This window comes from Triplophysa rosa, linkage group LG13, assembly GCF_024868665.1.
Source record: "Triplophysa rosa linkage group LG13, Trosa_1v2, whole genome shotgun sequence".
Taxonomy (NCBI): Eukaryota; Metazoa; Chordata; class Actinopteri; order Cypriniformes; family Nemacheilidae; genus Triplophysa; species Triplophysa rosa.
This window is the reverse complement of record NC_079902.1, coordinates 12,689,592-12,701,948: the sequence shown is the minus strand read 5'-3', so window position 1 is coordinate 12,701,948 and position 12,357 is coordinate 12,689,592. Positions and strand designations below refer to the sequence as shown.

General features: G+C 38.0%; 1 protein-coding gene across 4 annotated transcripts; it reads left to right on the top strand.

Annotated features, from left to right (window-relative positions):
* The first annotated feature begins 1,018 nt into the window (after nucleotides 1–1,018).
* On the top strand, nucleotides 1,019–11,372 carry rab41 (RAB41, member RAS oncogene family). Of its 4 annotated transcripts, none has more exons than XM_057349675.1 (8): nucleotides 1,019–1,224; nucleotides 2,154–2,212; nucleotides 3,037–3,090; nucleotides 3,540–3,645; nucleotides 4,713–4,824; nucleotides 5,653–5,746; nucleotides 7,882–7,948; nucleotides 9,414–11,372. In XM_057349675.1, exons 1-8 carry the CDS (start codon nucleotides 1,146–1,148, stop codon nucleotides 9,476–9,478), a joined length of 636 nt encoding a protein of 211 aa, XP_057205658.1. In that variant the 5' UTR covers nucleotides 1,019–1,145; the 3' UTR covers nucleotides 9,479–11,372. The 4 variants fall into 4 exon arrangements, with proteins under 4 accessions (XP_057205658.1, XP_057205655.1, XP_057205656.1 ...); XM_057349672.1 differs by lacking the exon at nucleotides 3,540–3,645 and adding an exon at nucleotides 4,216–4,321 and having other exon boundaries at nucleotides 1,025–1,224; XM_057349673.1 differs by lacking the exon at nucleotides 5,653–5,746 and adding an exon at nucleotides 7,008–7,101 and having other exon boundaries at nucleotides 1,025–1,224.
* The last annotated feature ends 985 nt before the right edge of the window (nucleotides 11,373–12,357 follow it).

Genomic DNA, 12,357 nt, shown 5'->3' with positions numbered 1-12,357 from the left:
AACAAGAATCTTTATCTGGAAGCATGAGTTAAATATAAGTTAAATCTAAAAGATTTCTATGTTTTGTAATTCCCTACACATTTTTTCAGGAAGCATTTCAATTCCACAAAGTCGGCAATATAGTTGTAATTTATTTAATTTAAAATATAGGCTAATCTTAGAGAGTAATGGAGCACCTATTGAAATACCATGTAGGTCACATTCAGTGCCACGTTTTTATAAATGCTTTATTTTCTGTTCTGTTGCATGCCCTGAACATTATTGTTTATGAAATCATTTTAAAGGCTCTTTGCTTAGACATATTTACTCCTTAAATGCCTTGTTTTTTGGACTTTTTATGTGTATTTATTTCAGGTACAATGTTTAGTCACATTCAGATTCATATACGTAATTTCCCATTTTGCCAAATACTGCATTTATATATATACGTGAAGGGTTTACAGTCATTTTTTTAAGGTACAGATGTTCGTGTGTAGTACATATAATTTTTAAGGACCTATTTTGCTTGTCAGTGTAGAGACTTGTTTTAATGATTAATGACATCATTGACAAGTGACTGTTTTCTGTGTGAAACATTTTGACTGTCAAGACTGGCATACATTTTTCTTGTCACCTTCCATATTTTCCCCTCAATGTCAATTACCCTCACCCCTGTAATACCACAAATTTGTGAAATATTGAACTGTAGTCAAATTCCATGGTGTACATTTTCAATAAAACTACATTAAAACAATTGTTTGATATATCATCCTTATTAACATACTATGTATAAGTTTACAAAATGGTAGAACATGCTGTGCTCCAGAATTACATAAGAAATACTTCTTAAGAAAAAGTATAAGACTATTAAGACAATCCAATGGTTAGGCTAACGGTTAACGCAGGTTTTGTGTCAGAAAAACGGTGAACTGTCTTTCTAGGCCGTATCCTCGCGCATAAAGTCTCTTAAACCAAGGCAACCGATCATGATCAGCAAATCGCATTCAGTTTTGTAACGCGACCTGTATTTTCACTTGTGGCCACTGGGAGGCGCTGTGTCTCTCAGCTATCCGGGCTCTGTCACTGGACTGTTGAGCGTGTCCTTCGTCCGCTGACAGCAACTAAATAACCATCTAAATAGTTGTTTTATATTTAACTCGACAAATATGTCTACTACGACCGGCGGCGGAGAGTTTGGCAATCCTCTGCGGAAATTCAAGCTCGTTTTCTTGGGCGAACAGAGCGGTAAGTGTTCAGCTAAATATGAGACGTGGACAGAGAGATGGGCAGGCCAGGTGAAAAGATGCTCCATAGACACAGATATTACTAAATAAAGACGTGACAGTCAGGAATAACACGATCGAGGAAGAAACACTTAAACATTTGCTTAAATTGATCAAGGAAACCGTTGTCATGGTTAAAAGAGAAGCATGATGTGCCAAAGACCCTCCCTGCGTTACCATATCTGTATTATACTGCTATGAGAACTTCTAATTTATCATAATCAACTCCGTTACGTTAGAATCAATATACTGCGTGTTATATTCCGGTCTTTTATTATTCGTATTTATGGTTATTGTTTGTAGACACCGGGGAAGCCATTGAACGCTTGTATTAGCATGTTTGGTTGTCTGGTTTTAGCAAGAATGGAGATCTCGACTTAGAATATGCAACAAAAAAAAAATGTACACGATCACTAGTGTCAACTGTATAAGGTGCGATATAACTGTAAATTAACGGCTTCTTGTGTATGAAACTACACTGATCGAGATGGTTGTTAGCGGTTAGCCGTTAGCATGTTTCTAGCTAACCGGCTATGTGACGATCAAGATCATGAGATCATAAACCACATCGGGGATGTTTAAATCCCTGCCTCATATTCCACGTCACACGTGTTCGTCTCCTAAAAGCTGAATTGGGCATAAAAAGTTTGCGTTAACGAGACTGTATTCATAAACCATTTTTTAGGTATAGATGTTTTATGATGCTGTGAAAGCAGGACGGCGACACCCATGTTGCCAACACGGCGATCAGAGTTCACAGACACTGCGGAGAGCGTGATGCATTCATGCATGATGTGAAATGCTTCGGAATCAAAATATTATAATAAAACATAATACTGTAGGTAAACATGCCTTTAAATGCTGTTTTTATTGTTCTGTCTCTCTCTGTAGTGGGCAAAACATCACTTATCACCAGGTTTATGTACGACAGCTTCGACAACACCTATCAGGTAACACTTGCTGTTACTGTCATGCCCATGTGGCAGTCCTTAGTGACGTCATTGTGTGAGATCTGCCTCATCTTTCCATGTTGCTTAATGTTACCCGATGTAATGTTCTTGCCAAGTTGTATTGCAAAATGATGAGGCCTGAAGTGATTCGGTTCCAGCTCCTTAGAGAAATTGTTCAACTGAAAGTGTATTTTTTTTTCCAAATATATTTATTCATACTCATCTCTTAAGAATAATAACCATCGTTCTTCTACAAGCGTAGGTTAACTCTTATATTCGTAGTAAAATGTGGTAGCACATTGACTTGCATTATATGGACACAAAACCACTGAGACATTTCTCGTAATATCAGGGATAGTTCACCCAAAAATGAAAATTCTGTCATCATTTACTCACCCCCTTGTCATTTCGGGCCTTTATGACTTTGTTTCTTCCTCAGAACACAAAAAAGATATATTTTGAAGTATGTTGTTAACCGAACAGCGTCTGCACCCATTCACTTGTATTGTATGGACACAAAATCAATGCAAGTGAATGGCTACCACTGTTGTTTGGTTACCATCATTCTTCAAAATATCTTCTTTCGGGTTCTGCAGAAGAAAGACATACCAGTTTAAAATGACAACAGGGTAAGTAAATGATGATGCAATTTTCATTTTTTGAGGGGTGAACTATCGCACTAAGTTTGACAGAAGAGTCATATATAGGTTTTGTCTAAAATGAGGGTGAATAAATAATCTTTATTTATTTATTTTGGTTGAACTATCCCTTGAATAGCCGGTTGTTCAATGTACACCATGTTTACTGACTGTTTTTCTCCATAGGCAACTATTGGTATAGACTTTCTGTCGAAAACCATGTACTTGGAAGACCGCACGGTACGCCATATGCTTCTAAAATAATAATTTACAGAGTCTCTGTGTGTCCAAGCCTTGTAAACACATCTGTCTCAATTATTTTTTGTCTAATTATCTTATTGACTCTCAATAATCCCACTGGTGGAATAGAGATTTCAGGGTTTTGACACACATCAACTCCCCTCCACCACTGACACGTACACCAGTCATTCACCTTGACATCTCTAATATCACCTGTAAGGATATACACTGTCTCGATTTGATTCATGTCCGTCAAATGATTTCACTGTCCATATCACAGATTCATCGCATTTATAAGTTGCATAATTCCTAGCGCATGCTTGTAGCGCATCACTCTTGTGTCATTAGTTTGTCATTCATTTTAATTTCACCTTTTAAGTTTGGTTGTGTGTTTGTCCACCCTCACCCCACTCTCTTCCACGCCTGTTGTGCCGCATGGACGGTCATAGATTCGGCTACAGCTGTGGGATACTGCTGGGCAGGAACGCTTCCGTAGCCTCATACCCAGTTACATCCGAGACTCAGCAGCCGCAGTGGTGGTCTATGATATAGCAAGTAGGTAGCTAGTGCTCCTGCTTCACCACATGGTGGGGTAAAGTTGGGTACTGCTCGGGTAAATGCCACTCATGTTGCTTTACGGGGATGCTGGTTGATGTAAACATTCTTTATGCCTAGTAATGTTTGTGTAGCACAGATGGTATAAGCATCTGCCAAATGCATAAATCAAGTTAACCAGAAGATGTAAACAATTTGTTCTGTCTGATCTTAAAACCATATGATCATTTGTTTTACAAACATGTGCCCAGCAACCCTTCCGAATAATGAGTGCCATTTCCAAAGCATCTCACAGAAAGCGGCATCGTTCTGAAAGCAGAAACGGAGAAATGCCTTTTCATCAAAATATTTTTCTAACTACATCAAATGTTCCACGTCTTCAGAAGCAAAATTGGCTGCAGGTGCATTTCTCCTTTTCCTTCATGTTTGTTTCTTTGTCGTCTTTTTTCCTCTAACCCCGCTCCCTTGCCTTATCTTCTGCCTCGTGACTTTATATTTTCATTCTTATCTGTTCTTCCTCTCTGCCTGTCTTTTTCCCTTGTTTGCACACGTGGTTTGCTGGTCCCTCAGGTTCGGCTCCAGCTGTGGGACACTGCAGGGCAGGAGCGCTTCCGCAGCCTCATTCCCAGCTACATCCGAGACTCCACTATTGCTGTGGTGGTCTATGACATCACCAGTGAGTCAGAGCCTCGCTCATTGGGTCAGCAGGGCACAGTTAGCACAGTTCAGCTGCTGATAGGTCATGCCAGTCTATTTTAGTATTGTTATTTGGGAACAAATGTCATTTTGTTTTTATGTATAGTTTTTGAAAGGTAGATCAAACATTGTGTGTTGAAATGACCTGTGCTGTAACTTCACTGTCTACTGTTTTTGTTGATCTTTATACTAACAGTCTGCTTGCATAATATTCTTCTTAGAGTTTGGCTTTGATGCGAATCGCGTCCACAACTTAATTGTGGAAATATTGTTTGATTTTGACACAGTCTGCAGTCTATGAAATGAAGACAGGTTTGAGGTTTTTTTAAACGTCAGTGCTGAAAATAACTTATTTATTTTCTATTCTTCAGACCTTAACTCGTTCCAGCAAACCTCGAAGTGGATAGATGATGTCAGAACAGAGCGAGGAAGTGATGTCATCATCATGCTGGTTGGCAACAAAACAGACTTGGCTGATAAAAGGTACAGTTATCGGAGATATGGAGTTGCAATAATACGCCGTTTATATTCCAGGTTATTGTATTTGCATTAAAGGGATAGTTCACCTAAAAATGAAAATTCTGTCATCATTTTCTCATCCTTACAATGTTCAATTTAAACATTTGTTCTGCTGAACACAAAAAAAGATATTTGGAAGAATGTTTATAAGTGAGCAGTTCTGGGGCACTATTGACTACCATAGTAGGACATAAACTATTATGGTTCTTAATGGTGCCCCAGAACCGTTTGGTTTCCCACATTCTTCAAAATATGATCTTTTGTGTTCAACAGAACCAAGAAATTTGTACATGTTTGGAACAACTTGAGGGTGTGTAAATGATGACAGAATTTCCATTTTTGGGTAAACTATACCTTTGTTTCAAAGCAACCTACGATGCAGTTAGGGAATATAGTTTTATCAGTTTGAGAAATGTAAATTCTCTGGGATGTAACCCCATGACTTTGGTTTTGCTAACACTGTTCATGATCAGTAGCGTCACAGGTACACTGGGCGTTACGTATAAACACAACACAGCCTGAACGCCATCAATTACAAATCTTTTGTTCATCCCTCCGATTTATGTTTTTAGTCGTTTAGTCCTTTTATTTATAGTTAGGTTTCAAGTTTCATTTTTGCACAGTTATTTCTTCATCTGTTTGAGTATGTGTTGAATAATTTGTGCCATCGTTACATTTGAGTTAAGTCTCGTTTTCTCATGTATTGCTTTTGTTTTTATTTACCATCACCGCTCTTTTTTTCACATTCATTCTAATTTCAACCGTCCACACCTCCATTATGGACTATGGCAGACAAGTTTCACTAGAAGCAGCCGAGAAAAAAGCCCGAGAACTGGGTGTGATGTACATAGAGACCAGCGCCAAAGCTGGTTATAACGTCAAACAGGTGGGTCACACAATATGGTTTTAGTGTAAACGTTCAGTGGGGCTTCTGATACATAGTATACACAACTTAATGTCTGTGGACAGAATCGGTGGCGTGCTGTAAAATACCACTTAAAAACTCACACAAAACACTTACGAATAAAGTAAGTAAGTGAAAGCAACCTCTGTGTTGCCTGAATGATGTATGTTTGTAGACTGATGTGATAGAAGTTATATTCTCATTTATAACTTATGTGTTATGACCAGCTAAAAGGTAAACCTTCCAATTTTTGCGTGTTTTCTGCATGAGGATGCCCAAAAGGGAAATGCAAGGTATAGAAGGGGGAAAAGGGGAAGAATGCGACATAAGTAGGCCGACATGAAATATGCTCTGACAGAACTTCCACTGAATTGGACTATTTTCACAAAGATGTACTGTACACATGCCCCTTATAAAAATATCTGTTACTCTTAAAGGGACAGTTAAGCCCAAAATAAAAATTCTATCATGATCTACTCACCCACCTACCAAACCTGTATAAATCATAATCAACTACCATAGTAGGAAAAATCATTGCATATTTGTTCTGTTGAACACAAAAGACATTTTGAGGAATTTAGGAAAGCAAGGAAAACAGTTCTGGGGCACCATTGACTACCATTTAAATGTTTTCTACTATGGTAGTCAATGATGCCCCAGAAATGTCAGTTGCTAACATTCTTCCATCTTTCTTTGTGTTCAAATTTATACAGGTTTGGAACAACTAGAGAGTGAGTAATTCATGACAGAATTTTCATTTTTGGGTGAACTATCCCTTTCATTTCACATATCTATACCATATCTAAATCCATTCTGCAAATCTTCACCAGTACAGAAATAATGGGATTTTTTGCGGTTATTGGGTATGTCGACTGATTTCCACAAATGTGTTCCATAGACATAAAGTTGTAAAAGAAACTACGATTAAGATGCCGATAACATTGATATATCATTACTTCTCTATTAGAGTGTCACTCTATTGTGGATTGTCCACGAGTAACAGATGCTTTCTGTGACTGAACCGCACTGCACTGATCTCTTATCAACTTTTACGATTGCAGCCGTTTCTCAACAGAGCAGTTTTGTCTATCCTCTCTTTGACGGGGTCCTATGACAACACTAATTTCTCTTCCTCTCATTACTAATGTGAACTTCAGTCCGTCTTTCTCTCTTTCTTCCTGATGCATTTCTTTTGTCTGTCTGTATCTCTGTCCTTGTCCCCCTCCCTGCTGCGGTCGAGCAGACAGATCACCACAGAGGAGGGAGAGCAGAGGGCTAAGGAGCTGAATGTCATGTTCATTGAAACCAGCGCAAAGACTGGCTACAATGTCAAACAGGTAGACTCATTGAGAAAGATGAGGATGGCCCAGCCCCACCTTCCCGCCACCACTGTATCTTCACTTCTTTTGGTTTCTATCTTTCTTTGCATCGCCTGTCATTAGCCGTTCTGCCCCGCTTCATGTTCACAGGTGTTGCTTAGGTCCTGTGCTGTGGACTGCTGTTGTGTTTTTTCCATCCCTGCTTGAATTTCTTTTCATGTACTGTGCCATAGACCTCCTCTGCATGTCAGGCAAATATTGCTAAATTTGTGTGTTGCGTAGTGCCACTTGCAATTCTGACTGTATGTAGAAATATGTTGATTTCTTCTTTTTGTGCCATATAGTCGGATGAGTTGATTGTCTTTAGGAATATACCCTTCTTATATACCCACAGGGAATAAAAAAGGGTTTAGTCCTGAAAGGGACAGATGTCACTCCGAACCTGTATGACTTTCTTGTGCAGAACACAAAAGATGTTTTGAAGAACGTTGGTAACCAAACAACATGGGCCTTTATTGACTTCCATTGTATAGACACAAAACAACCGAGACATTTCTCAAAATATCTTCTTTTGTGTTCTACTTAAGAAAGAGAGTCATACAAGTTTTGAATGACATGAGTCAATAAATAATAACATCTTTTTTTTTTGTGAACCTTAAACGCGTGAATAGATTTGAACTGTACTGCAGCTGCATTAGGTTCTGTAAATAAGAGTTAAATATAATTTTTTATCAGTAATATAATTTAATCAATTTTCTAATGTTATTAAATGAACTCTTTACTGTTTTCTTGTTATAGCTGTTTCGTCGTGTTGCTGCTGCTTTGCCTGGAATGGATAGTACACCAGAGAAGAGCAAAGAGGACAGTATCCTTTACACACAGCTTGTAGTAAAACTTTTGACAACATTTGAATAGGGTTTTGCTTTAATCAGCCATTGCTACAAGTTTCCAGTGACAAAAAAAGTTTGTCTGTCCACACTGAATGTAAAAGTACTGCATGATGTGGCACATTTGAAGCAAATCGGAGGTTAATAAATGTTTAATGTGGAGCAGGATATTAGACCAATGATAAATTAAAATATTCTGTCATTTGTCACGTCACAGCTGGTAAGGACGTGTTAAAATGCCTGAATCCTTTTTTCACATCAGCCTTATTATAGGACATCAAATGAGATTGCGTCATATTACAAGTGAAATATGTACATCAGGGGTCTTCAACTACTTTTCTTTGAGGGCCAGATTCAAAAGTATAAATAGGATGCGGGCCAGTTTTTTACCGTATCTTCATTTCTTCGGTTATTTTGTATTTCTGTAATTTATTGTATTTTGACCCTTTTGTACTGTTTTTGTTGCTGTTACTTATAGGTCACACATTAAAACGCGCACACAAATATTGCATCCAGCATTTGTGCCTTTTCATGATATTTAATTAAAAGGGATAGTGTCTGCATTTTATATTCCTTAATGCGTTAGTTTAATCAAAAATGAAATTGCTGTTCATTTACTCACCCCCAGTACATCCAAGATGTGGGCGGCATTGTTTTTTCAAGATATTTATGAAGATATTTGGTTGAATTAATGAAAGTCAAATCAATGAAATTTGAAAACGCTAATACATTCAGCACAAAAGTAGGCTAATCCCTGACCCTTGTGACGTTAAACTGGCATTTTACAAAGCGAATCAATCTGTGCAAAAAGATGAACGCTTTTATCGCATCTTTGGGGGAATCCTATCGCATTCATGTGCCCCATGCACTTAGAAGGGTAGATCCTTTGTAGTGCAAGATCTGGAGGGAGATAAACAGCTGTTTTTGTCGAGTTAGCCGTTTAAATCATATATAATGAATGCAGTAATTACACAGTTTTTCCCTTATCTGAGACAACTGTTCACGTGGTGTACCCTGCAGTTACTTTCAAGGGCACAAGACCTGTTTTGGAATGTGACCTATCGCGTGCGCAAACCTACTGCCTGTGGCTGTTGATTGCGGATTATAACGTTGTAAACAACATTACGTATCTTGGACAGACAAATCGCTTCATATGACGTCGTTATGAGCCGCAGGAATTACTTTTGTATTGAATGTAGCTTTGTTTTGGACTTTCAGAGATGTGTCGTCTCAGGACGTGCATTTCTTAAAGCACACCGTTCTTTAAGTCTCTCCACTTATTTGAAATGTTAAGACGGGCCAGGTAAAGATGATTGGCGGGCCGCACCTGGCCCGCGGGCCGCCAGTTGACCAGCCCTGATGTACATTAAACAAAACATTTAATTTATAAATTATTCTCAACAAAAAGATTTTCACGAACTAATCCTTAATCTAAACTTTCAGTGATTGACATCAAACTGGAGAAGCCTCCGGAGCTACCTGTTACTGAGAGCAGCTGCTCGTGCTAGTGACCACTCTTAATGCTCACCAGAACCTGCGTCCCCTCACACAAACACACATACACACACACACACACACACACACATACACAGCTTGCCTCTCAGTGGTCACTCACGCCTCCCATGGCCCCACGTCATTTGTGGAGAACCTTTTGTTTCTCTTTGACTCAGTGACTTTTCAGAGTAACCGTGTGGATGTGCTATTACTCTGTATTAAAACGGATTCCGAATATACGTATATTAATGGAAAAAAGTACAATAGATTAAATTCTAAAACCATTCAGATCTGTTCTGGCTGCATGGCATAAAATGAGATCGCAGACTGACATGGCTCACGTGCTCTTGAGTTTGTGCACTTATTTTAACATCAGTGCTGTCATAGTTGTTGTGAAGTTGTTACAGAGAATTCACCTATCTGTAGAGAGCCGGGGCTGACCATTTTAAGCATTGCTTTTTTATTCACTGGAGGAAGAACTTGGCATTATTGTTGGGAGAGGCTGTAAATGTCTGTTACTGACAAGAATTTGACATGAACATTACACACTATTTTGTTGACCATAGTTTTTTTCTTTGTTTGTTTGTTTTGGTGGATGTTATTTAAAAGGAATCTTTTGAAAGGATCTCTTTCATCCTGGAAATATTGTGAAATGTCATCTTCGACAGAATATTCTGTATAAGTGGATGTTTTCATGTTAACTATGGTATTGGGGACCAGCTATAATTTGAGGGTCTTTTGTTTCAGGCCAAAAACATTAGACGCAGTTTGTTCTCAAACTTCATTCTGGACAGGCTCATTTTATATTGGAATGGAATGTGGTGAACTGTGGAAAACTATCATTCTTAAAAAAGGGAAATTTGTAAACTTATTTAATTTCCGAACGACGAAACCTAAGATATTTAACAAGTTATCCACAACTAGTTACGAAACCTAAAGTTAATTGTATAAATGTATGTACTGACCAAACTGTACGCATCACTGGGATATCGAAAGCATCAGCAATTCACACTAAGGGATGAACTCATCTGAAGTCTCCCTGCTCATCCATTCATCTTCTGCCTTGTTTTTGCTGTGCAAGTGGTAGGAACAGCATGCGGTTTAGAGACGGTTTAACACAAAAATGCCTTGCTTGTTTTGTTATGTCTTAGTGCACCAAAGCAGGCCATAGTGCTGTGGTCTGCGAGCCTATTAACACTGCATAGAGCCAATGAGGTTTCTGTTAAACAGGATATTTCGATTTTTTCCTTAAATGCGCCTATCGCTTAGCGTAGACACGTGTTGGTATTGCTTGTTATGAGACTGTTGGTTTCATGTGTTTATTTATTATCTTACTAGCTGGTGAAACAATGTGTTGTATGCTTGACGGGAATGGCAGTTAATGTGTGGGAACCAAGTGATCGATGTATAATTTGCATTGCTGCCTGGCTACTGTATCACGAAAACCTAGTCGCATCACTATCTTGCCACTACGGTCACATTAATAAAGACTCTCACCCTCCTGTTTGTAATGTTGGGTTTCAAGAATTTACCTTGAATTGGCTTTTATTTGGTGGAGAGGTATCACTCAACTCACTTATATCACCCTCTCATTTTTTATTCAATAAAAAAACAGATAAATCACTAAGACAAAAAATGACATCAAGTGTGTTTTTAACATTAAATCGTACACATCAAGTTATATTAATAGTTAAACAAGAGTAAAATCACTCCTGAACAGCTCTATCACTTATCACTTACTGAATACTCAGCTGTGTGCTATTCTGAAGTGTGTTGGTCTGTTTGAACTACGCTGTCTACTAGTTTAGCAACGTTTGTGTGAACAAAGTACTATTATTATATGCTGTAAAAAGTGGAAGGTTAAAGAGACACCAAAATGTATCACATGAATAAAAACAATTCACCAAATGTGTTGCTTGTCTGGGTTCTCGAGTTATGCACCACCTCACAAAAGTTTAGGGTCACTTGTTCTGTATTTATTTTCTGTTTATTTTAAATTTAGATATATTTATGGTAAAATAATCAAAACTATGGCATAACACAAATGTAAATATAGGAATTTTGTAACTTGAAGTATTTCAACTTATGCACTACCGCACATATTCACATATTCCACATTTTAATGGAACTATGGGATAACGTAAATGTAACTATAGGAATATTGTATATTGTAAAAGTCCCAAATAAATCAAAACTGTTATTCTAGCATCTTTATTATAAGTAACCCCTTTTGGGATTCAATCTTTTAGCTTGTTGAGGTCTCAATATTGAGGGAGTTTCTATTTATTCTAAGCACTTGCCGCAGCTTTATCTTCATTAAATTGGTCCTAGGTTTGTTGACACAATTGTAGTTGTATCTATAATTTATTTAAAGGAATGGTTCACCCAAAATGATTTCATTATTTGCTTACACTTATGTTAGTCCAAATATTTATGACATTCTTCTGCAGAAGACATTATTTTATTTATTTATTTACTGCACTATTATTTTGGGGCTTTGCTTTTTCACAACACAAATTTTGAAGAACGTCGGTAACCAAACGACATTGGGTGCCCATTGTCTTCATTGTATGGACGAGGGTGAATAAATGATGACAGAAGTTTATATTCTCTTATTAAGTAAAGAATCGTTTTATGGGTTAAACTATTACACACGATTTTCTAAGTTTGCCTCACTTTTGGTACGCATACATCATAAAGAAAGTAATCAGCCTTTTTTTCTGTCATGATGACACACAGCACCAGCACGCTGGACGATGTCATGTAAAGGGTTTCAGCACACGTATCAATGGGTTTCGGTCAGTAAACAGAAGGCGGGGTTCTCGTACGCAGTCCGCTAAGAATCAATCATGCAAATCAGTCCGGGAGTCCCAACAGTAGACACCCGAATGAC

Excerpts from the sequence above, each read along its gene's own strand:
- rab41 (XM_057349675.1), top strand. The coding sequence starts at position 1,146 with ATGTCTACTACGACCGGCGGCGGAGAGTTTGGCAATCCTCTGCGGAAA. Across the intron at positions 1,225-2,153 it reads TTTCTTGGGCGAACAGAGCG|TGGGCAAAACATCACTTATC; the intron begins GTAAGTGTTCAG and ends CTCTCTCTGTAG. Across the intron at positions 7,949-9,413 it reads AGAGAAGAGCAAAGAGGACA|TGATTGACATCAAACTGGAG; the intron begins GTATCCTTTACA and ends CTAAACTTTCAG.